Here is a 26945-nt window from a genome sequence, read left to right as displayed (position 1 = left end):
TTTGTTTTTGAGGTTAGGTTTTTGTGTTAACTACGGGAAACGGTGCTTAAAAACAACTTTATAACTGCTTTCGTTACGTCTTGCAAATCGATTCCATCTCGACTAGCCTGGCCTATGCAAATGTTTTGTTTGCATTTTTCACTTGATATTTAACTTGTTATCGCCTTTGTTTTGTCTTTTCCATTTACCTTCTTTGTTGTTGTTGATGTTATTATTGTTAGTCATGCACAATTTATGGCTGTGCGTCAGTTGTGGGCGTGCCCTGTCACCAGCAGCAACAGCGACGGCAGCATTTTTAATGAATTCTATTGATTGGCCAGACCCAGCGCAGACCAGTTTATAATGCCTGTCATATAAGGTCGAAGGTCAGTGGGGGTCCGACTGCAAGCGAAAGCTTACTTGGGACAAAAATTGCTATTGATTTGCATTCGATTAGGCGGCGGCCTGACTTAACTTTGCTGCATAATTAAAGAAAACGAAAGCAAAGTTCTGACTACATAAATTTAGATTAGTCTCAACTAATTGCAAATTCATAACAAATAGTTATGAACATGACATGACGGTCACAGTATGAATATTTAAGTTGAACTAACAAAGAAAATTCTCAGAAGTAGTTAGAGCTGATCCAAGTGTATACAAAATTTAACAAAAATTCTTAACTTAAACTTGCTCTGAGCTTGAAGACTTTAATAAAATATTTAAACGATTTCAATTTTATATATTAATGTTTAAGCATTGGCAAAGGGCTATATTTGTTGAGGTAAAAGCTCACAAATTTATTATAAACTTTTAATTGAAGCTAAAGTTGTTCATAACTCGAATAGTAATTAAAAAGTTTTGGTTTTATAAATGCAATATTCGCAAAGACAAACTAACAAAGCTATAAATTGCAGTGGAATAAAGCACTCTATAACAATTTTCCAATGAAGAATAGTGCGGAGCTAACCGAAAGCAGAAGAAGCGAAGTAAAACAGTTATGTGGCGCCGTGCGCCTTTGGCCACATATCATTGTGGCATGTTCATTATGCGACATGTCAAAGAGTTGGCTTCCCTCTTGCTCTCTCTCTCTTTCTCTGCCTTTATCTCTGGCTGTCTGTGTCCGGTCCTAATTTACACGCCCACATAATGTGGCACCAGATGCTGCGGCAACTAGTGCCGCCTAGCCGACTCCGGCTGCCACCAAGTTCATTCATTTTGGCATTCATTGATGGCAACTGGACTCGGCTACAGCAAAAGCACTGGTCTGGAGACTAAGTGCAATGCAACAGACACCACAAGCAAGCACGCTCCTCGCATCTCGTTTCAGCTCCACCTGCTGCTGCTGCTGCTGCTGACGCGGCATGCAAATGCAGTGTAAACAACAACAAGTAGAGGAACAACAAACAACAACAACAAACAGTTGAATGCAAGGCGCATGCCACAGCCTAAAAAAAGTTTGTCCAGCAACAGCAACAACAAAAAGTAGCAAAATATGACAGTGGGCACTCAGTGGGCTGCAGCGTCTGAGTTATTGTGGCTTTGGCCATTCCAGCCACTGCTGCTGCTGCTGCTTGTTGCCGTTGACATTTGCAATGTTGCTGCGGCAGAAGGAAATGTGTAACGAAGGGGGAATGGAAGTGCCGCATGTCGCGCGAATGGCAGATTTTCTGCAGTTTGTCGGCCTTTTGAAGTTCGGGCAAATTGCACGACAACATTGCCGCCTCGCTGTCTGCGACACAACACACAACAGACAACAGACAACGAACCGACGCAGGCTAGCAACAGAAACGGCAACAACAACAACGAGCGTTTAATTTCATTTTTATTCAAAGTGAAATATAAAAATTAAAAATGGCATTTAACGCGCGCAACTTTGTCGACTGTCATAAAGCGAGACATGTGCCGCAGCACGTTGCATGTGGCGAGGAGGAGCGGAAGGAAACGAGGTGCCAAGAGGTGCCAGGTGCTGCTGTGGCTGGCTTTCATTTGATGTGGCCAATATTATGACTGGGGCGGGCGCGCTGGGGTTGGGCGTTGCCTGTTGTTGCTTTGCTAACTTTGACGACGCTCGTGCTCTTGAGCAGCATTAATGTTTGATGTTGTTGTACGCTAGGAGCTCTTGCGGCAATTAGAGCTGCGACACGGTGACTCGATGGCGCATTATGCATGCCATGACCTGTGTGACAGGCGCAATGGCAGTCGGAAAGGCTTTAAGCCAACCAGCCAGCCAGTAAGCCAGGCAGCTGTTAAAGACATCAGCAAATATTAAGCATACGACACGTATGCTTATCACAGAGTTTTCTCCCTTTAAGAATATGTAAAACCGAAAGAAAATCAGACAAGAAAAAATTCTCTGGCAAACACAAAGGACTGCAGCATCACAATATTATCCTTACATATCAAGCATACGCCAGGTAAACCATTCATATTACGTATACGTCAAGACCACCATGATAAGGGTCCAGACTTGTGTGCGATAGTTTATTGTTTGAAATATTAAGCATACGACAGGTAAACCCAAAAAAATCAGCTCAATAGATTCGAGAAAAATTTTATAAAATTAAATTTCACATAAATATTACGTATACGTGACGTAACGCATGCCGTATGGCGTTTCAGTTTCCAAGCACTCGCAGGGCAAAGTGCGAAAACTTTCAGTTAAATATTAAGCATACGCCGGGTGGCACAGCTTTAGGCCAGCTACATATGTTTATTCACCATCAGAAAACATTTATATGTGTATAAAAAATCTTTTTAAATAATTTATCTCGAAAATATACAAATAAAAGCTCCAAACGTTCAATAAATAAATAAAAAGAAATTATTAATATATAAAAATCAAAATAAAAATTACAATTAATTAATTAGGTTTATTCAATATTTTACAGCGTGTGTAAAATAGATAATAAATATATACAAAAAAGTTAAATGTAATTAAATTGTATAGCCTGATCTATTTATAGATTTAATTCATCGTGAATATTGTAATTAAATTAAATATACGTATACGCCTTGTCGCTCTCGACATTTTGATATGTTATTTATAAATTTTAACACTTGAGTGTCAAAGTTTAATCGCTAAATAAATTTGAATTTAAATAAAAACGTTGTGTGTGTGTCACTGGCAATTGAAAATGTTTACAAAACTTTTACGTTTTACCTAAAAGTTAATTTACAAAAAAAAAACATATTTAGCCAACTAATTGGCCAAACAGAGTTATGCATATATATATATAAAATGATGTATATATATATTTACGCAACTCTCTCCACATGTGGGCAATAAAAAGCAAGTATGTGTGTCTTCTTCTTCTCCTCGTGGGTGTGAGAGAGAGTGTGTATAATCAGTGTGTATTATGAGAATATGCGCAATGTTGTTTAGTGTACTCATATGATAGAGAGAGAGATATATATAGTATACTCTGTGGGGTGCATAGGTACACTTATCGACTAATAAGAAATAGTAGTAAAAAATGTGAACGCACTTGGTTGAATCTCACCTGTGCTCAGGGTATAGTCCCAGCTAGTGTCTGTCTCGTTCTTATAAACATTCAATTTCTCCGGCTATAAAAGGTGAATATATTTAGATAAATATTTATATATATGTGTAAATATTATAATCGGTGACAGAGAATAGATAATTGAGTAGAGCTCACCTTGGCAAAGTCAATTTTGAGAGTGCAGCATCCGGCATAGATGTCGGCTCCATTGAGATTCTCGCGTGCACGTGTAGCCGCATCAAGGCTATCAAATTCAACCATGGCCTGAACGCCGTTCTTTTTGAAGATGACAATGCGCAGCACTTGGCCATGTGGATTGCAAATTTTATGCAAGACATCCTGCAAAAGGCAAATAAAAAAAAGAAAACCAAACGGAATTAAAATTGAGATTGAGATTGAAGCCAGTCGAGAGTTAACATCAAATTGAAAGGCTCTGCCGCTGGCAGCCTCAACTGTCATATGCACGCCCATAACACAACCCGACCACAAATATCCACACACACACACACTCATACACACAAACAGAAAATAAAACAAAGCAGAAATAAAAGCAAAAACGGGCCAAAAAGCTGGCAACGAGTTCTCTGTTGACCCCCGGCCTACTCTCCTGCATTGTCCTCTGACTAATTAATAAACGAGCACCAGCAGCAGCAGCAGACACAAAAGCAACAGCAACAAAAAATGGCTGCAGTCACTAGCACACACATACAGATATATACATCGACGCACACATAGGCACACAGAATGGCTGACATTTCAGTTGAAACCATTGCCAGTCGAGCTGGCAATAACATGGCATTTCGAATCGGTTCGACAACGTTAATTTGTTAAGCAGAAAAAAAACAAATCTTTGACACGATTGAGGTACAGGTTTTAAAGGAATTTAGTAGCAGCTATAATAAAAGCCATTCGGAATTTATACAAACTTCTCTTCGACTGCTTCTGATAGCGAAATCATTTCTAGTTATTGAAAAGAAAATACAATATGTGTGGCTCTAATGAATTCTTTAAGAGCATCACAAAACATATATATATAAAACTTGAGCATGCACTCAAAATACGACGAAACTTGAGTATCTATAATGCAGCTAATATTTTCATATTTTCATTTACTTTTAAGCTATGTAAATAGAAAATGTTGTTGAAAACTTTTCAGATTGTTAAGTCCGGTAAGATGATTCATTTTCTCGAATATTTAATCTTCGTCTGTTTGTTTTTCACTCTCGTTTTTTTTTTGCTTTTTGATATATAAAAAAATAATAGCAGCACATTTAAAGTTCTGGCATCTGTAGTTAACTGCTTTGTTGCGTGCTTTTCTTTTTGGTCCGATAATTGGAATTTTTCGTTTGGTTGGTTTACAGTTTCGCCAGTCTGCGCCTGTGCCCGCCGCCAGAATAGACCCGAAAAATTGTTGGCATTTTCACTGACAGTTGGCGCTGGTAAAACTCATTAGCATAATTTAATAAGCAGTTATTGTCTAGGGCCAAGTGCGAACAAATTTTCAGACGAGGCGAGCCGAGCCGAAAGTACATTTTCCAATTAACATTTATAAATTTTCGAAAATTACGTTAATGAGTTTTCCAAGCAGCCGCCAGGCAGCGCGACGTGTCTTAAGACTTAACAAAATACATAATACTCTAAATATATATATTTGCCTATATATATTTTTGAATTGATGGCAAATTATAATGAGTCGCTCTTGGCTCTTGCCATGGAAATTTATGCTAAATTTAAGCTGCAAAATGCTCGTCCTCGTCTCATTTCGCTGCGTTTCTATTTGCTCATTTAAGAGCGCAAAATATTCAAGAGGCGCCCAGGATGTTCCATCGTAATGGGTTAAATGTTCAATTTGTTGAAGTTTTCCTGCTAGGGAATGGGGCTGGAAGTGGATTCGCTTATTGTCTTTGGGCCGCGTCGTTCACGAGGCACATAAATCTTGTCGAGAGTGCTGAGGCTAAATATATTTTGTTATTCATGAAATTCATCGATAAGTCGGGCACAACAAATTTTGCGCTCTTGTTGAAAATGTTTGCACAGATTTTCCAATCAACAAGAAAAGGGCCACTCCAAGGAGGAAGCCAACGCAGTAATTGACAGCCCAAAGAATGGCTGTGCGTTGCGAATGGAGGCTTGATTAAGTGGCTTATAAGAGGCGGCCTAAAGAATTTGCTTCATTTTTGTTTTTATTTTTTTACTTTGTGTCTGGGCTTAGCGCAAAATGAAGATTAAAAGGCAGCCTTGAGGGAGGCGTTTCTGCGTGCGGGGGTGTTTTTTTTAGCAGGGATTAATTTTAATTTGCTGCAAGCTAGTTAGAAAGAGATCTCATAGCCTAAACAAGTTATTGATGAAAACAGAAAGACGAAGTTAATTTATGAGTAAAGGAACAAATTATTCTGCTTGGCCTATGCTCTCCATGGACAGTTCTCTCGGTCTCTGTATGTATAAGCAGTGCTTGGTTTTCAAATCTTCTTCGGGTTCAGTGCTCGCAATTCAACTGCTTTTGAAGTGTTTGCCATGGCAATGGGAAATTGCTTTGCATTAATTGGCGTAGCTTGGCACACAAACATTAGTTCACTCCAGCACACTCAGCTGTGGCTATACTTGAGTCATATTTAATCCTCTCCAATTACCAGCAAACAATGCCAGTGCGGTAAATACGCTCAAATTACAAAACTGACGTTGCCTTCCATGATAACATAATCACACGTTTGCCCTCCAGGACAATGCATTATCAACTCCAGACGGTCAGTGCGGAAAGCTGCTTTCAGCTTTTAGCATATCAGAGAGCAGCACGCGCCACTCATTCATTCATTTATTCATTCATTCATTCGTTCATTGAATAAGCTGTCTCTCTCATTAAGCAGACTCATTTATTTCTTTTGCACTTTTCTCAGTTGCTCAATGATTGCGACATTTACAATAATTGCGCACATTTCGACCGTCCACCCACATGTCCAACCGAAGAGCCGGTCTAGACTTCGTGTAAATTGCAATAAATGCTGGAAAATTGTGAAAAAAATAAAGTCAACTTGGGACCAGCCACTGCTGGCGCTCTACTTGCAGCTGGCAACTCGGCCAAGAAGTAAAATGCATAACTATAAAGCGCACTGTGCGCAAAAACTAATTAGAAAAGTTCTGTGGTGCAAGCGGTCGAAGTCGAAAGAGGAAATACTTGTTTTTCTTTCAATGAAACAAGCTGTGGACATCACAGCAGCTGACTGGTGTTAAGAGTGTGTGTGTTTGTGTGTGGGTGGCTGTCTGTGTGTGTGTGTGCGAAGCGATGAGCAGGCATTATTAATAATTAAGTAATAGAACACACACTTTAATATGCTTGCTCAGTATGTAAGGCTGTGTGTGCTAGTAAATGAAAATGTGGCTCATAAAACAGCGAAAGAAGTGACTAGTACCCAAGGCCCTGCTGTTTCAGCATGACTTTACTAGCAACATTCGGCTTACATAGAAATTTTTATGGGGGAAATAAGAAATGCTGCAAATATATTCAATATTAAGTGAGAATAATGCTATGTGAAGCGATGATCGAAGTAAGTTGAAAAGCCTAATTAATAGGCTAATTATATTATTATTTTATTTATTATTGTTATTATGTTTTATTTAATATTTTTATTATATTTATATTTTATTTAATATAATCATTATTTTATTTGCTATTATTTTGATTTTAATTTATTATTATTATACTTTTATTTATTTAATATTATTATTTTTTTAATATTTATTTTATTTTATTTATTTAATATTTTATTTTATTTAATATTATTATTTTTTTATTAACTATTATTTATTTATTTTAATTCTTATAATTATAATTAATAATTATTTTTAAATTAAAATTCTAAACAATTCACTTAAATTGTGTTTTTAACAGAAAACAAAATGTAAACGGAAATTGTAAAACTCAAAAAGCAAAGGCAAAGGCAAAGCAAAACCTGCTAAAGTGTTCACTTGAATTGAGAATTTTAGCTCTTAAATCATTTTTACATATTCTCTTTTCAATCGCACATAAACGAAATGCAAAAGCCAAACAGAAATGAAAAACATTTTCAATTTTGCATAAAACGGGCTAAACCAAATATTATATACAAATACAGCACGCTCAATGGGAGGCTGCTTGGGAGGGTCGATAACTTCACTGACCCACTGTCAAGCGCAGGCGAAAAAATGAATATAAAAAAGAAAACATAAAAAACTTAAGCACGAGCCAGGCGCTAAAATTAATAAACAGAACATAAGTAATGCAAAAGGCGTGGAAATAAAACTGAGAAAAAGGAAATAAAATACACAGAAAAATATATAGAGAGAAAACGCAAATAAAACGCGTCAAAATAAAAGCAAAAATGAAAATATTAATAACACGTTCTCTAAGCGATTGAAGGCGAGATGGAGTGAAGCGCGGGGCGCGCGTGGCAGATAGATAGGGCTGCGGCGAACACGAAACAGTTATTTAAAAATAAGTGCTCTCTGGCGTACGTACAGTTTTATGAGCCACTATAACTGTGCGCTGCAATAGCCGCAAGGATACGACGTGCCCCAAAACAGCAAACAAAACAACAACAAAAAAACAAGAAAAGAAAAAATAAATTAATATTTTATCTAGCGCACAGATTCTACATGCAATGCCACGGACCACGCCCCCTGGCCATAGCTGCCGTAGCTGCCGACGCTGCCCACATGCATTTTGTTTGGCCATTTTATGGCCATCATCAAAAGCGCATTAAAATTTTACTAAGGCAGGCGCCCCTCTACCCTACGCCCAGCCCAACGGCCCGGGCACCCATGGTCAGCTTCCCCCCAGAGCTCTGTGTCCCGGCGTGCTAAATATTAAATCAACCACAACAACAGCAACAGCAAGGCCAACAACAGGAACAAAGGGCTGCGGGGCGCAGGTGTGTGGGTGGGTTGCAGCTCGTGCAACCAGCCGAGCGACAGGCAAACAATTTAAGCCGCTTTACCAGGTTCGTCAACGTGCCTCCCTCCCCTCTCTGGCAACCTGACTGCTTCATATTATTGTTTGCTTCTGATAAAAATGCCGTCTCATAAAATGTTCTACGTCTTCTTCATGTTCATTTCGGGGCAAGCGCATTAAATATTAATAATATTGTGTGCTTAGTTCTAATATCAACAATTTAGTGGTCAAAAGAACTTGGCCTTTATTTGATTATCAATTTCGGAAAGAACGAGAGAGAGATATAGAAAGAGAGAGCTAATGTCATAAAATATTGCGATTTATGTCATATGACGAGCAATGTGAAAGTCTGCTCTGAATGCACAAGCGAGGCTCAAACTGTTAGCTATGGCTTAGCTTATATAGCTCTGAAGAGCTGAAAATAATGATGATAGCATATGGATTAATGGCACTGGGAGAGCAAAAGATATGTGGAAAATTTGAGCTGAGATTTCTTATAAAATGGTGTTATGAACGCTTAAGAGAAAGCAAGAAATATGCGAGTTTTCTGTCTGTCTTAACTATTTTATACCAAAGCTGTGCTTTGATCTTAAGTAAGATTTATATATTTACGCTAGCATAGCAGCAAGTATTTTTTATTGAAGTAATCGTTTTTAAACTAAAGCAAGAACCATATTTCAGAAGTTTTAGAAATTTAATTTGATTAAATTCAATTAAAAATTAATTAAATATAAAATTCAACAAATATTAGTGAACTTGTCTTAAAATTTAAATATATTTAATGGAAATTTAAAAATATATTATGAAAACATTATTCATTATTTTCCTTGTCAGATCTTTAAGAGTTTTTTTTTATTTTGAATATTTTTTGCACTTGATTTAAGAGCTTTTAAGGACAATGAGCTCAAGAAAAGTGAAAGTGAATATTTTCTTTGCGCAGGCATTTAGCGATAGATGCTGCTCAATTTTTTGTTCAATGTGTCGTAATGATTTGCAAGAGTTACTCTCGACGAATGCAACACGAACTTCGCGTCCAGAAACTTGCCACACCAGTTAGCTGGCATTGTCAAGTGGTTGGCTAACGACTAACGGCACTTGGTAGCAGGCAACAGGAAAGCGATGAAGAAAAAAAAACCGAAAAATACGGCAAAAGCAGAAGAAAAAGGCAACGGCCCGAACGTAGACGCAGTTACTCACTGAGCCATGGCCGAGACGGCGAAGATTGAGGAGCGACCTTACGGCTGCTGTCGTTGCTGCTGCTGCTGTTGCCCCTGTTGCATGCGTACAGCCAAAAGTGTTGCAAATTACTCGTAACCGGTTTCTAAAAAGGGCTTTGAACGAGAACGGGTCGCGTTTGCGGCTGCCACCAGCAGAAATAGGTCAATAAGAAATTCAAATGCACAAAAAAGGCAAAAAATAACAGAAAAGAAATTAAAGTGCCAGCCCGCTTGCCCCTGCTGCGATGCCCCACGCCTGGCTGAATTCGACGCTGCGCCGCCTTGGGGCAACGCGAATTTCAACAGTTCATTGACTTCAACAACTGAAACATGGTCAACATTGAAGCGAAATTAGAGTGAGAGAGTAACAATGGAAACGAGAGAGACAAAGAAAGAGCGCGATCCAAACGTGTTTCTCATAATGCAGCTGGCCAAGACAAATGGCATAAAATATCAAGGCTACAAAGCGTTGACAATGCCAAGAAGCTACCTGGCCCCAGCAGCAATAGCAGCAACAGCAGTCACAGCCATATATTAACAATTTACGTCTTTCTGCATAAAAGTGCAGATAAAATGCAGCACTGACTGCCGTTTCCTCCATGACAAAAGTAATACCAGCGAAAGGAAATACTTTTTTATGTTGAGAATTAAATGGTGCGTTGGCTTAACTTAAGTTAAATGTCTATTTGCCTTTGCCTATGAATGGAGCTTCAATTTAAAGTTAATTTAAGCTGTAAGCAGCTAAAGTTGGCTACAAATCTAAATAGATGGGATGAGAGTCTATAAACAGAGATTACTTTACTATTTAAATACTTTAACTATAAAGAGATTATTTTAAGGCATGTATATTCAAAGTATATTCAAATGATTTTTTATTTTCTAAGCTGGCAACCTTCAGCTCTCACCTCCTAAATTAAAATATAATCCTAAGTACATCATAAATCTAAATTTATTGTTAATTTAGGATTCAGAGAAAGCTTTTCACTTCTCAAGTGTCTCACTTGAATTACACAATTTGTAAGCAGATATCCCCGGGGACCATTCAAGACAATAATATATCAACCTTAACAGGCTCTCTCCCTCCATTATCCCAGCTTCTAATCGAGAGCTATCTATTAGCATTTAATTGAGCTATCTGTAAACGTAAATTGTAGTGCAGCATAGCAACGTGGCCCAAAGGCAACTTCGCAGAGTTGTTGCTACTGTTGCTGCTGCTGCTGTGTTGCGCCTTCAATTATGTGTTAATGATCATATTTTATTGCCAGTTTCAGCTTTTCAGCTCGCAGACATCTCTCAATTTGAATAGCGCACGCCGGAAATGTCTCAGTTGTTGCCTTCACTTCCTTCAGCTTTCAGAGTTTTTCTCTGTGATCCATTTTCTATGGACTGCGGCGCTTTTCCTTCGACTTTCTCGTGTTCGCCCGGTCACTTTCTCACATTTCTTTTCCCACTCGATTTATGCACATTTTGTTTGGACCCGATTTTAATATTTTTACTGCCGACCGCCGCACGCCGACCACCGCCTACCGCCCACCGCCTTCCATAATTTCATAATTTGCATTATGCTAATTTATAGTTAGCCGAAGTTTAAGCACACGGGACGTGTGCGCGCAAATGAAATGATAGCAAAAATACAAATATTTGCTCGCATTATGATTTGTTTGCGCCATCCTGACTGCCAGCTGGGAGAAATTCCCATTTCGTTTTATGTAAATTTGTCAATTTATCGAAAATGCAAAAAGGAAATGGAATGCCATCAAAATGCTTTCCGCCATTCTATAATGGAGCAATTTAATGTTTTCGATTTACATATTTTGTAAACTTGCTCAATTCGGCTAGTTTCTGCAATATGATTCAATCTAGGCGAATTAAGAACGAATATATTTTAATTTGCTTTATATGCTCCTTCGACTCTACTTTATCAGCTCCTTTTTTTCTCTGCCAGCCTTTTTCGTTTCCGCTTTGTTGCCTATCCTTAAACGTGCATTGTTATCAGTTTTATTACCTGCTCTCCTCATTGACGCCTCTCGCCTTTAGCATTTCTGTTATGAAGTAATTTTATGAAATATTTTATTGTCTGCTTATTACGTTTTAAAGACTTCCGTCGACATTTTTAAATGTTTCCCTCTTTTACATCTTTAGAGGAAGTTCACATTTACAGCTCGCCATTGAATTTTGTCTGGCTTTCACTTGATTTCATTTTACATACATATATATATGTATATTATTTTTTTCAATTTGTATTTTAATTAAATTTGAAATGCAAATGACTTTCATGTTGCGACAGACCTCTCAAAAAAAATCTGTGTCTGTGTGTGTGTGTGTGGATACCCATAAATATGTAGTATAAAGCCCAATGACCCGGCGGACATAAAAAAGGAAGAAAAAAACGCAACTCGTTTAATTTGCCAAATACTTTGGCATCCTTATCGCACCTTAACGCAGCTCTTAAGTAGCCAGGCAAAGAGACTGCTAATTTTTGTTGTTGTTGCTGTTGTTATTGTACTGCACCCTCTGTGCCGTGGCAGGGCTGCCAAAGTGGGTTTTACAACCAATAAAAAGAATTTTATGACCACAACATTAAAATGTTCAAATTGAAACTGAGCACACACAAAACAAAGCAGCAACATGAAAAGAAAGCAACTACAGGACCAGGACCAAGTCCAGGACACGAACAGCAGCACACTGTATAGGGGTGTGGGGTGGTGTAAGCCGCAGGGGCAGTGCTGAGAGTTCGAGAGCACAAGATACATTTTAAACCAAATTTATGTGGCACAAAGAGCAGGCTGGCATCCAGAGCAGAAGAGCGTTGAAAGCAAAGGAAACGGAACTGGGTCTAAGAAAGGAAGGAGCTGAGCACAAAACTTGTGGGCACATCGAATAATAAGGGTGTCCCCGGATGGGGGACTGGCAGGAGCCCGCTTAATGTGTGCGTGTTTGAAGTTGGCTTAAAATTTTGCTGCTTGAAACTTGCAGCACAAGAGGCGAATTCGAGCGTGAAAACGTAAACAAGCCAAAGGCACTGAGAAAAAATAATAAAGAGAAATGCAAAGCTGCAAATGTGTGTCGCAAAACGGATCGACAGAAGAAGAAGAGAGAGAGGGATATCAGGGGGCGAGGCAGAGCCAAAGAGTAGACAACAAAATCAACAGTTAGCCAATGAGCCTGAAAGTGGCCAAGAAGACATGAGTTAAAAAGAAGGTAAAACAAGCAAAAGGTGAAAAGCAAACTGAGAGACGGAGCATATGAGAGAGAGAGGGAGTGAGTGAGAAAAGCTGAGAAGCATACATAAAGAGCAACAGACCGAGCGAGAGCAGGAGTAAGGAGCGCGCTTGTAACGACTTCCTAGGGGCTCGCTGGGTGACTTTGTGGGTGGCACACAGGTGTTGCCATGCCACATAGCTGTGAATAGCCAGAAGTTGCACAAGACAATTATAAACGTAATGGCAGCCCATCCAAGTAGAAGAAGAAGTAAATGTAGAATAAGAATAAAGTCAAAAGAAGCAGCGGCAGCAGCAGAAGACGAAGAAGAAGAAGAAGAAAAGTATCGTTAGTCGACGCAGTGGACGCAGCTGCTGCTGGGCGCATAAATTCAGTTTAACAATGCGAATGCGATGGACACGAGCACAAGAGAGACAGTAAGGGCAAGAAAGAGAGACAGGAAAGGAGAAGAGAGGGGGCAGCAGATGTAGGTGGCTTACAGATAAAGGTGTTGCGCCGGTCGTTAGGCTAAAAAGCTAACGCAGTTAATGTGTTTGAGGGGCAGAGAAGAGCTTGAGTGAGGGCCAAATGTGTACAGACAACACACAATCTACGACGAGGCATTAGAAGTAGCTGAATGTAGAGATGGGCTAGAGGGTTTACTACAGTTTCGAATGAAAGCAAAGGATTGAAAATTTTCCTTTTATAGAGAAAATCCAAGGAATATCTGACAGTAGTGAGAATACCATAAATATTTGTATAATCTAATCTATTCAATGCATAAACAGCTTTGTTCATTAAAATATTAGTGTGTATGAATTACGCAAATTAAAAAGAATTTGGAGAAACACTAAAAATTTGTATAATATATTCAATATATAAACAAAAGTATTCATAAATATAGTAGTGTAGTGAAATAGTGTATATCATCAGAATATATTACAATGATGTATAAATATCATGAAAGCTTTTGCCTGTATAGATAAGACACCTTTAAACATTTCTGTGACAAATGTCAAGACCTGATAATCCTGTAGTAGCAACAGCTCAATCTGCCAGCTACTGATGCGTGTATATTTGAGCATTATGCAATTGCGTCTGCCTGTGTGTATGTGTGTGTGTGTGTTTGTGTTACAACAGTTAGTTCCAGCATTCGGCTGGTAACCCCGTTGACTCGTCGTGCGTGTGCCGCAGCTGAGAGAAATTAGCAGGCAAACACACGGGCTAAAGAAATAAATAAAGGCAACGACAAGGCAAAGGACTGTAAAAATAAAGGATAAACTGGGACTGCGAGAATGAGAGAGAGAAAGAAAGAGGAACAGAGACAGGCAGAGAGCAGTATCCTGGCAACAACTGGCTGCTGACGACGCGACGTGCGCCCAACACTTCGTCTTGAGTAATTCATAGGAAAGGTCGTAAAAGTCGAGTCAAAGTAATTATGCGAGAGGCAGCGGCAGCACAAGTGAAAAAAACAGCAGCAGCAACAACAAGAGCAGCAGGGTAATAACAAGAAGAACAAGAAGAAGCAGCAGTCGTAGCAGGAATACGTGGCATCCAGGCCGAGTTCCGGCTGCCAGGTTCACACCCGGGCCAGACCCCATTTAGAGTGTATGTAAGAGTTGTTAAGACAAATACAAGCGTAAGCAAACACAGTGCCCCTCCCACGCCCTCCTCTCTCTACCTTTCGACTACGCCTCTGATGAGTTGCGTTAATTGAGTGGGCCATGCATGTGTGTGTATAGGTGGTTAGGTGTATTGGGGTGGGTGTGGATGTGTGTGTGTTTGGGCGTGAGCCTTTCAACTAGGGGCGTGACTGTTGGCTGTGCGCGTTAAAGTGGCAGCTGATGCCGCTGCTGCTCCTGCTGCTGCTGCTTTCAGGTCGACATCAAGTGCCAAATGCCGCCTTGGCGTATGCAACAATTTGTTGCAGCTTAAGACCACAAAGGGCCCTCCTCTACCAAGTATACATAAATACAGACTACTGTAATTACTAATGCCCCTTTTAATTCTATAATTTGCGATCAGCGGCATTAATTAACTGACTGACAAGACGTGAGCAAATGTGGACAACTAATTTGAATGAAGACTGCATTTATTATGGCAAATATAGGAAAGTGAATATGCATGAATTTAATTACATAGATGAGCATGTCTAATCCATAGTCCCAAATATCATTTGGATGTATTCATAGATGCATATTATGATGTGACACTGTCAAATGAATATAGCAGAGTCCTTGGTTTTCTAAGTTGCCCAATTCTGTTCAATTTTGTCGTGAATGCCTCCTCGAGAGACTCAGGAATTTACAAATATTATGCGAGTGAGTGTGCATCTTTCTGGCGCTAATTCTCACTCTATGAAATGAAGACAGCGATGGCTGCTGCTGAACGTGGCGTTGGGTGTTGCCTCTAAGTAAGAGAAGGCAACTGGAATTTTTCACACTGATAAAGCCCAATGTGAGCGCAGTTGTAAAAGCATAAAATTAGAATTAAACCTGATAATATATAAAGATATATAAAGATAGAAGTTCCAATAAAAGAAGCTGTTATTAAAGCAATTTTAGTTTAATCAACGAAACTTTTCATTTCAAGTTCGAATGTTGAAAAAAAAATATATTTTGTCTTTTGATCAAGATTCTCTGCAGCAGCTCGAGGCAAGTTTTGCCCACATTTGGCTATTGGTTTTTCTTTAATTAAGAAACTTTTGATGCCCGTTCGAATTGAAAACTAGCTTGGCCTTCTCTTTTTTATACTCATATAAAATTAACAAGATTTAAAGTGATTACAAAATATGCAGAAAACACTCAAATTTATTCACTATTAAATAAAATTGAACAGATAACTCATAAACATATTAGACAATACTGTCTGTATGCTTTGCTTGTTGCTGCCTGTAATTCGAGCCACAAATAATAATTAGGCCAACTCATTGAAAACAATCGAACTGTAATATGCATTAGACGCCAAAATTCAAGACTGAAATCCACTTAAGCTTTCTGACAAAGATCCATTAGTAATTCTCGAAACCCAATTAAAAGCGTAATGCATAACCCGAAATTACAATTTACAGCAAATTGAATTGGAATGCGACTCATTAGGCATTGAGCTTATTTTGCAGCCCTTGATGCAATTAGTGCAACAAAAGGACATGCCAACTGATGCCAAGGATATATATATATATATGTATATATATATTTAGCGTGCATGTGCCAGCTGCAATATATTGACGCATATTGACATTAATTGAATGAACCAATATGGACAGTTAGTTATTGAAAGGCAGCGAGCCAGCGAGGCAGGCGTGGAGCTGACAACGAGCGACGACTTTGATTTGCCTTGACACTTGACATTTGAGTGCAGACAACAGTGGAGAGTGAAATACAGAAATAAAGCAAATCACGGTGCGTGCTTCAAATTTGACATATTCGAAAGCCGTTGAAAGATGCACGCTCGTCCCGCTGCCCACCTGGCCACCTTTGTGTGCTTATGTTAATGCGCGTAAAAAGCAATGCAAATTTCTTGACGATAGAAACGAAAGTAAAAAGAAAAAATCTGAAACTGAGGTAGCAAAAAAAAGGAATAAAAAATAAAACTTTAAGAGCTGCCATTCAATGTCCTGCGTGGGTGTTTGGTATTTCTTTTTTTTTTCATTCTCTATTTTCTTTTTCATTTCGGTTTGGTTAGCGTCCTGCGGTGCGTCGACCACATCCTGAGCTACGATTCATTTCCACGCCGCATATATGAATATAAATGTTGCAGCGGGGCGCGCTCAATGTTGCGGCTGCGAATCGAAAAAAGCCTCACGCAGATATTGAGTTATAATATGAACTGCGAGACCAGCCAGCGACACACACACATACGTAGATATACTAGATATATATGTATACTGTGTGTATAACATTTGCTGGGTGCACGCACACGGTTGCCTACAATTTGGAACGTTGTTTGCGTGAGTCGTGGGCGGGCAAATGGACACTGTGCCCAACTAGAATAACAACAACAATGGCGCTAAATAAACTATGCAAGAAATCTATGCAAATTTTATGCAATGTTGAAGCATTTAAAAATGAGTACCTAACCGCCCCTGCTGCTGCTGCTGCTGCTGCTGCTCCTGCTACTGCTGCTGTGTGTTCTTTAGGGGCGTCTCTGTGCAGTCAGCAGGAGTGTTATAATAGTTAGGGCAAAAGCCTGAGATATCTTAGTTATGCGTGCGCTAGCAGTAAATGTGCCAGCAAAAAGGGTTTCACTAGAAGTGGGGGAAAAATCGAAATAGATAAAGGCAAACTGATGATGGACTTAAAGAGCGCAGCGCAAAGGGTAACACAATAGATAGAGAGTTATGATATTTAAAGCTCTTCAAGGGTTACGCAGTTGCACGGAGAGTTGAGATGTGACAGGATGAAAGCTTTAAGAATTTAATTGATAGAAATTTGAGAAATATGAAAGAAATTGTGAGCACTGAAAATATATTCTTAATGAGTCTTTTTTGAAAGAATATATTTATAAACTTATTAAATTCAACAAGGAATTAGAGGAAGAGAGGAAGACTTTTCTTCCTCCTTCACAAAGTCTCAAAATCCTTCGAAGAAAATTCAACGTAATCTCATAATCATAGCCAACATCTTTTGTCAATCCGTCATGTCACTTAACAAGCACCTTTTGTCATGATACCTACACCTACCTCTTCTATTTCACTTTGTGCTCGCTGTTACTCTTCCCTTACTATGTCGCTTCGTTCTGCTTTGTCATTGTCAATTATATAATCCACTTCCTAATCAACGAAATGGAAATGCAGCAAAGACAAACGCAGCCTTGCCCTTATACACTGGCCCGCCTTCATTCACTGAATTCCGGCCCACGCCAATTACGTTGACCATAACAAATGAGGCAAAGGGTCACACTTTAACCCCGCCTGCATCCTTTTTGCATCCGACTTGGCCCCAAGTCATTTTTCTTCCCTTTTTTTTCATCTCATTGTACGGCGATTTTAAAGCTGACCAAGTCAAAATATTGCACTGGTCAACTATTCCCAACTGCGGTTAACAGACTCCACAAGCCCACCCCCTGAGAGGACAAAAACCGCGCTTGCTGCTGCGGTTGCAATGCAATTTGTGTTGCATTGTTGAACATTTTTCGGTTACAAAGACTTGAGTAGAAGAATTTTTCAGTTTTCCTTTTCCTTTTTTCTCTTTTTCTCGGCATCACTGATACCCCGCAGGCATTAAGTGTGTACAAAGAGCAAATTAGGCATACTCGACTGTTAAGAGTATGAGCGCTTAATAAGCATATAGCTGACAGGCCGCGCTCCGCAAATGGCTCATGCTCTACTCCCAGACCTATCGAAACTAAGAATCTATTAAAGCTAGAATGCTGAAATTTGTTATGCAGACTGCTTAAAGCATCATTAACTCATTTTAATGTTCACTTGATGCAAATGTAAGTATTTCTTGAGCTAACAAGAATAAACTGATTTCTGTCAGGAATGTTTTTCGTACAGTATCCATAAGTTAGGTCTAAGACTTGACAGTTTCTTAAAAAACAACTAAAAAAATCAGTAACTTTTATTATTCACTATTCATATTATCTCTTCAGAGACCTCTTGTAACCCTTAATTTAGCGTAAGCCAAACAAATTTGGTTTACAGGCTCCTTAGTTCAAACATATTTCAATGTAACTTTTATTCACACTCTTCTCTTGTCTTCAGTTAAACTTTTCTTTTATTTGCTTTCTTTCTAAAGCATTTAGCAGTCGTGTACGCTCAACCAAGGCATTCTAAGTTTATTTTTTTCTTCCTTTGCTTTTAGATGCGGCTGTGTCGAAAACAAATGTTGCCTTAATGCTGCGGTCAACTGACGTTGCCAGTTGCCAGTTGTCCAAGTGTGCGAGTGTTGGGGGCGACAAATACTCCTGCTCTTAACCGCTGTGGCTTTCATTTCCGGCTGGTAATAACAACAACAGCTAGAAGAAGAAGAACAACTGTCATGCAACTTCCTGCTTTGGCGCTAGCTTTGGCTAATGTGATTGCAAAATGGCGTGCATCCGGTTGCTGTCGCTGCTGCTGCCGCTGCTGCTGCTGCTGCAGTTGACTCTTCAAGCCAAAAGCCACTTAACAATTGATTTTCTACTGCACGTACCGAAGACAAAGAACCAATTTATTTGCCGAGTTCTGCGTAAATTACCAGAACACTGAACGAATCCATGGCTAAGCACAGGCATACATATATACCCGAGGGAGTGCTAACTAATGCGTGTGTCTTGGCTTTGGCTTTGGTAATAAACATTTTCGAGATTAATTGTTTGCATAATCAGTCTTTGGGGGTGTGCGGCGCTCGAGCGCTGCACGGGCTGCTGATTTACGTGTCGTATACGCAATATTTATGGCACATTCCATTTAATTGTGCGTTAGAATATTTACGCACACTTCTGTCCAACAGCCTCGACACTTGAATTATTAGCAGACATTAATTTTTTTGCACCCTGACCCCGTCGGGCCTGTTTGAAAAGGCTTAGTCGGCATTAGGCATTAGTTTGGAGCTCAGCTCGTCGCTGATTGACCGTAGAATTTTAGTTAGGCAACAACGCACACAAGAAGAGCTTTTGCGGTTAACGTTACGTATTTATGTGCTGGGCTCTGGGTCGCCAGCATGCTTAAGCAGGTGAAAAATTGTTGAGGCCTGCCAAAGGCCACTGTCATAGGTCCTGATAAGCATTGCTTTACCTTTGGGCATAGTTTTGCCAAAATGGCTAAAGATAATGACACAAGGGCCAAAGGTTAAGATATGCCATTTATAAATAAACCAAATTCATCTACGCTTCAGCTAGTTTTTAAGGGCAACTGTTTCTAACGAAATAAAGTATATAATACAGAAGAATATTGTATATATTTATAAAGCTTACGCTGCTTCCTATTTATTCAACATTGACACACACCGAACACATTTGATGCCCACCAAATCCATTGTGAAATATTCATACTAAAAATACAATAAATTTAATAAAGCGCAAACGAGTGCAATGCTAACCGCAAAGCCTCTTACCAAATTGACCAAAGCAGCAGCTGCTGAGGTCAACTTTCTGTTTCGGTTGGCCAAATTAACCAAATCAGCTGAAAGGCACACAATAAATGGGCTGAAAATGGGCAACTTAATCAATGTGGCCCAAGCAATTGGCATGCGACAAATTTTAATTTGGATAATTAAAGCGCGACAATAGTCAGCGGGGCGTGTGCCGCAGCCACACAGCCAGCCAGCATCGAAATCGAATTTGGAAACGAATCGAAATAAATGAGCAACACACTATATTAAAGGTTTAATGCGGCGTATACGCAATGTGGTTGATTCACAGCATTTAAATGATTTTAGCCTGGCCAGCATTTGGATTTGCATTTGGGCCCGGCTAATTAACTGCCAGGCGCATAATTAAAATTCGAAAGGTGCTTTGTTTGAAGCCCAAGCGAACAAGCTCACATGTCAGCTAACAATGAATAATACGCCTGCTGCACATTCTGCACATATTCCTATACGCGCGTGCCACCCCCTCGACTCAGCTCATTTGCTGACTGGACTGACTTTAGCGCTTGTTATTAGTTGGCCATGGTGACCATTGGAGCTAGCTCTTGTGGGTGTGCGTCTGTGTGTGAGTGTGAGTGTGAGTGTGAGTGATGCATATCACATATCACATGTGGGTCTGCGCGTCTCTGTGCCTGCACTATTTGCGGTTTTAATTATGCGCTCCGCATGGACACAATAGCACAATGAGACGCATGCGAGCTGTTGGCTGCAAAATGATTGAAACAAATGTTGCAGCCGAGCCAATAAACAGTGCTAAATACCCTAGTCTAGTAAATGAAAATGGAACATGTTGATTTTCCAACTTAAGAGAACCTGAGCAGAGCTATCTTATCCAAAATTAAATGACTATGAATTTTAAAAAAATATATTTCACAAAAAAAAATCTAAAAAATTTTAAAAAATTTTTTCAAATATTTTCAAAAAATTTCTACAATTTTTTTTAAAAATTTATAAACATGTTATAAAACAAGCTAAAATATTTTTAAAGTATTTTTAAAATGTTTTAAAAATATCTTTAAAAAAATTTTCAATATTTTCATAATATTTTACAACATTTTTGAATTGCTAAATATATATGTAAAAATTTGTAAATACTACTAAAAACTTTTAAAAGATTTCTAAAATATTATTTTAAGTGCTAAGTTATTTTTTCAACTAAATAAAAAGTACAGATCATTATTATAGTCTGTCAATCGCTTTATTTGCCAAATTCGGTCAGCTTGATTAATGGAAAAAAAACCAGTTGCAGTTGGGCTTTAGATTGCTGAACATTATTGAAAGTGGCCGCTGACTGATAACCGAAATGTTTAGCAGAGCACATAATTTTGGATTATGAATGCACATTTCGTGCAGGAAACACAATGGCTGCAGTCATTGCAATTGCAATTCCATATCCGGGTAAAACAGAAAACATTTTGAAAATTCGAGAGAACGACATTTACCAAGTGACCAATTTTGAATATACAACTGTTATAATGGTTGGGGATTTCAAGCAAGAGTTATGCTTATGGTGTGGTTGGCTTTTAAATTTAGCTAAAAATATTTAAAATAAAAATAAAATAAAATCAAAATTATTCTGAATAATCAAATTGTGTCACAATGCTTTTAAATACTGTTGACTAATATATATTTATATAGATATATTTTCATCATTGACTATTTCAGTCAATCCCTCCTGTGCTCTAATATCATAACTGTAATATATATTTATATAATGTATATATATACATAAGTAAGCTAGCAAATACCTTTCGAGAATATATTTCAAGATTTCTGGCAAATTTTCTCAATGACATTTCTTGGTAAATCTCTTAAGCACTATCATCATATCATATGCATTGCTGTTGCCAAGGCCTATATCCCCGAAAATCTATTTAATGCCAATCAGTCAGCATTTGGCGCCCACTTTGACATTTCAATTGTGGGCGCTCTGCCGCCTCTGCAGAAAATCTAATTTTCGTAAGGTTTTTTTTTTTCGTATTTTCTCTTTTCTTTTTCTGCATATTTTCAATAAATTTTTATGCGCCAATAGCGCTCGCAGCCTCCCGTTTCATCGGCTCTTCTGCGTCGTGCAAGTGTCATGTTCATGTCAAATAAAAAGTGGAGAAAAAAATTGTATTGTGTTGACTTGCATTTGACAACTTAATGAATTTTTGGCCCGTTTTTAATGTAATGACATTTTCAAGTAATTCATCAGCATAAATCATTTTTGAACGCCAAGTGGTGGCGCCCTCTATCGTGCGACGGCGGCAGTTTAACCCTAATACGTGCGAAATTCGTGCGCGTGGTTTATGAGAAAAGTTTTCTCGAAAGAGTGAAAAAATGGCTACTACGTGAGCCGCAAAAAAAAAGAGAAAAAGACTCGAAGGCAGGCAACACACACACACACACGTCGTAAATGTCTGGCAACGCTGGCCAGGCTGAAGCATATTTTTTGACAATGTGCAAGTTTTCCGCTCATGGAATATGCTCAAACGGAAAAACTTTTATTTTTATGTGCGAGGACCCAAAAACATCATCAGCAGCAACAACAACAGCAACAGCAACTCGAACAATCTGGCATCACATCGAGTGCACCGAGTTGCCCCCTTTCAGGAAGTTTGTGTACATTTTATTTGTAATTTGCTTTTATGCTTTATCGCACGCTTGATTTTTATTATGATTATTATCGTGGGAATTACGCAGCAAGTTTTGGGTCCTTATATCAGCTTTTCCTTCTTTCTTGCTTCATATTTCACCAGTTTTTTTCGTATGCTTTTCTTTTTGTCTGCTGTATTACCCTCGGGGACTTCAAAGATTATATTCGAGTGTTGTTTGTGTGAAAATTTCTAGTGATTTATTGGGTCAGCGTTGGATTTGTTGATGCTTGTTGCTGTTGCTGTTGCTGCTATGTTTGATGTGCCTTTGATGACTTAAGCCTGTCGGCTTGTTTGTTGATAAGCAGCCACAGCCAATTGATTGGTGCTCCGCTTGTAGCTAAGTTTCGATTAGGCGAACCAAAGCGCGCCAAAGTCAAGAGGATACTTAATAATTTTCTTATAACTAAAACTCACGCACAAATTAATAAGCTACAGATGGAAAGGCAATCAACTTACCTAAAAAGAGAAAGAGAATACAGAAAATGATTTTAGTTAAATTTAATATTGATTGGTAAATAAGATAAATCAATTATTGTTTATTTTATAAAAGAGAGTAATGTAGGAGTGATACCTATACCCTGTAATCAGTGTAAGACTAAGTGATTTCCAACTCACAATAAAACTTAAAAGTTATTCAAGCAATGTTTGTTAAAAGTAGAAAACATAAAACTTTATTCTCATTTAAATACTCGAATTTGACATATAAAAAACATAATTTGAAACTTATATGGATATAAGTGCACAGGCCAAGATATTTGTGGTGCCAAATATCAATTGAATACTTTCGCAAGTTAGTTCGAATCGAAATATTATAACACCATTGTTTCGAACTGTGATAAACACTTTGGGGTTCTATAGAAAGAGAAGACAGAGTTAGAGCAATGCAAATGCTAGCAAGAGCCAAGCATATATATACCGTGGGTGCAATTGTTGTTTGCATAGGAGTTGTTGCAGTTGTAATATCTGTTGTTACTGTGGTTGGAGCATCAGTTACTACTGTTGTGGGAGCAACTGTTGTTACGGTTGTGGGAGCAGCAGTCGTGACTGTAGTTGGAGCAGCCGTTGTGACTGTCGTAGGAGCAGCTGTTGTGACTGTCGTAGGAGCAGCAGTTGTGACTGTCGTAGGAGCTTCAGTTGTGACTGTAGTCGGAGCAGCCGTTGTGACTGTCGTAGGAGCAGCCGTTGTGACTGTCGTAGGAGCAGTCGTTGTGACTGTCGTAGGAGCAGCCGTTGTGACTGTCGTAGGAGGAGCCGTTGTGACTGTCGTAGGAGCAGCCGTTGTGACTGTCGTAGGAGCTTCAGTTGTGACTGTAGTCGGAGCAGCCGTTGTGACTGTCGTAGGAGCAGCCGTTGTGACTGTCGTAGGAGCAGCCGTTGTGACTGTCGTAGGAGCAGTCGTTGTGACTGTCGTAGGAGCAGCCGTTGTGACTGTCGTAGGAGCAGCCGTTGTGACTGTCGTAGGAGCAGCAGTTGTGACTGTAGTCGGAGCAGCCGTTGTGACTGTAGTCGGAGCAGCCGTTGTGACTGTCGTAGGAGCATCAGTTGTAACAGTTGTCGGAGGATCAGTTGTGACTGTAGTCGGCGCATCAGTTGCAACTGTCGTTGTATCCGTGGCACCAGATACCGTATCGGCCAAAAGCGACATACCCTGTACTACACGATGTAGTCGAAACAGGCTCATTCCTATATCGTTGTATATATCAGCACTGTTCGCAGTGCTTAGTACGAAGCAGGCGATGAAGCAGAAACGTAACGCGAACATGTCAAGGCGCTGACAACTCAGAAACTGTGTGAAGTCCCGCAGACCTCATGGCTTTTATGCTCGTTAAGAACAAAGGCTGCGACTATAACAGTTGACATAATAGACATAATAGACAACATAGCCGAGCATGAATTGGTTCGATCGCTATGCTATAGTCTTATTGGAACGTGTTTCTCGAATTTAATTGCTTTGCTTTAATATTCCATATACTTTCTCTTTAGTATATTTACCCAGTAATCAGTCCAAAACGTGCTGGTGGTTGTTGCTGTTTATGGCATGAGATCATTCTCAAGCAACCAATAACATTTTTTTATTGCATAATTTAGTGAGCGAGCTGTGAGTGAAATGCAGTTTATGCTAACTGACTCTAAAGATCACACAAAGCTTTATCTTTATCAAAATAATTCTAATCGATTTCTCTGATAGCCAGAGCTTTTAGTTAGCCAACAACTCAATTCTGCATTTACACAAAGAGCCTAAAAATCCGCTTTGGCCATGCTGCGAGTGGGGCGTAGGCGAAATAACCACTAAAACCACAAAAGGCTCAAAACCGTAAGTAAAACAAAAACAAACTTCTACAGAGGAGACGGACATACATGAACGTTGTTTAGCACTGGCCAAAAGTGGTTCCAGTTCGACGGAAGCACAGTGTGTGAAAGGCAAATGTGTATAGGAGTGATGGGTGTGGGTGGGTGTGTGTGTGTGCACGGGTGTATGTGTATGTGGCATGCAAAAAGCACAACCAGCAAAGTGGAAGCAGACGAGCTGTTGCTGCTATTGCTGCTGCAGCGAAGGTTGCCACACACAAAAGGGCCACTAAAGACCTGCACGTGTATTTACATGTGTGCAGAAATGTATTTGTGTATGTGTGTGTGAGTGTGAGTGTGTGTGTGTGTGTATTTAACAGCAAAGTCAAGCACTTGTGATATGCACAGCACAAAATCCAAATTTAATGACCAAGTAAAATAGACACCAAAGTCGAAGCGAAGAGGCAGCAAGTGCCCTGCCTCGTCTCTCTCTATTTCTCTCTCTCTCTCTCTCTCTCTACACTAGTGTATATGCACGTTTGAGGCGTGGCACTAATGTTAGTTGAATGTTTGCATTTGGCTCGACATACGCTTTGTTATCAGCATGCGTCCTCTCGTGCTTGCCTTGGCTTTCCCTCACTTTTCTTCTTGCTTTTTTTTGCAATTGGATATGCCTTTTTGTGCCTCACGGCTCTGTTAATGTTGACAATGCGCTGCCAAGGACATGGCACGATTCAGCTGCAAGACAGAGACAGCGCAGCGAGCGGCGGCAAATGGAGATGAAGGACCACCAAGTCTGCCCGCCTGCCCGCCTGCATCGCTGCCTAACTGGGCTGCTGTCCATGTTGATGGAGTGTTGTCATGGCGCATCGTTAACTTAGCAACTAAGTTGAACACACACACATGCACACCTATACAATAAACATACACATATAGAGCTAGGGAAAGAGAAACCGTGTGGCCGCTGGCAAAAGCTAAACGACATTGACATCGACATCTCGACATCGCCATCGACATCTCGACATGGACATGCAACATCATCAGCATCCACATTCACAATGGAGGGCAACTTTTCCATTCTGCCTGCACCGTCGCCGCCGCCGCCGCTGGCCTCTTACATTATGGCAAATTATGACATTGACAATGCCCTGGCAATTTCACCTGGCCATAACGTGTCCTGGCTAAACCGTCGCCTGCCCCACCCAACCTTTGTCGAGGTGTCACATTTCTTAACATGACCCCGTTGCCGGGCGTCATTTTGCATGCAATTTGTTGCGGCATGCCACACACATCTAAATAAATATTTCATGAATACACTCCAAACGAGCTAACACAAAAATAAAATGAAACCAAACTTGAGCTGCCAACTTAAAGCCGAAACGGAAGTTTCTACAGAAGTAGAAGATTTGCATCTTGAAAAGGTTTTTTGCAGGCATTAGCAAATGAAAAACGCGAAACTTTGACTAAGCTTAGAATAAGTAGCTTAAGTTGTACTAAAATAGATTGAATATATACTATATATACATTGACTAACAGAAAATATAATTATTAGAGAGAAGTAATTAAGATTTGGTAATCAAAATGGATTTTGAATTGAATGAGAATGAAGCTGAAGAGCTTTACAGAGTCAACAGCTAATCTTAGCCATGAAACTTTAAATCAATATATACATATATATTAAAGCAAACAGAACATATCTAAATCGAATCTTAACAAACCATTTAGCTTCATATACTTGACGAAAACTTGCTTAAAGTTGCTCAAAATAAAAACACACAACTCAACGCTATCTGTGCTTGAGAGTCAAGTGTAAACACATAAAATCAACTGTTTATGCAGATCTATCAGATCTAGAGTAAAGCATAAACTCATATACTATATATTTGAATGAAAATGTTCCACTTGTTCGCTCGCTCGTTCGTTCATTCGGTAAGTGCACGAGAGTGAGGGAAAAAGGCAAAGTGCAAAAAAGTGCTGCATACTTAGCAGCGTCTCAGCCACTTGTCCTTGCTGTCGTTTTCGCTGCTGTTGCTGCTGCATGTTGCTTGCCTCTAGCTGAGCTGAAGCAGTTCTTAAATTTAACACAACTAAAATAAATGCCATAAAACGAAAACAAAGCTCAAGTA

At 39.3% G+C, this 26945-nt stretch overlaps 1 protein-coding gene across 16 annotated transcripts in view; it reads right to left on the bottom strand.

Moving 5' to 3' along the window:
• The window catches only part of LOC111594467 (heterogeneous nuclear ribonucleoprotein L), a 132316-nt gene that overhangs the window by 54421 nt on the left and 50950 nt on the right, over positions 1-26945 (bottom strand). For 11 of the 16 annotated variants that reach the window (XM_023307779.2, XM_030222735.1, XM_023307789.2 and 8 more), the window contains 2 exons: positions 3636-3818; positions 3465-3543 (listed from right to left, as the gene is read on the bottom strand). In XM_023307779.2, the coding sequence (XP_023163547.2) occupies positions 3465-3543; positions 3636-3818 (262 nt within the window). The remainder of the gene's footprint in view (positions 1-3464; positions 3544-3635; positions 3819-26945) is intronic. The other 5 variants (XM_030222733.1, XM_030222736.1, XM_030222741.1 and 2 more) reach the window with 1 other exon arrangement.

This window comes from Drosophila hydei, unplaced genomic scaffold, assembly GCF_003285905.1.
Source record: "Drosophila hydei strain 15085-1641.00,03,60 unplaced genomic scaffold, DhydRS2 tig00000060-arrow-pilon, whole genome shotgun sequence".
Taxonomy (NCBI): Eukaryota; Metazoa; Arthropoda; class Insecta; order Diptera; family Drosophilidae; genus Drosophila; species Drosophila hydei.
The sequence above is the reverse complement of the archived record's forward strand: the minus strand, read 5'-3'. Positions and strand labels throughout refer to the sequence as shown.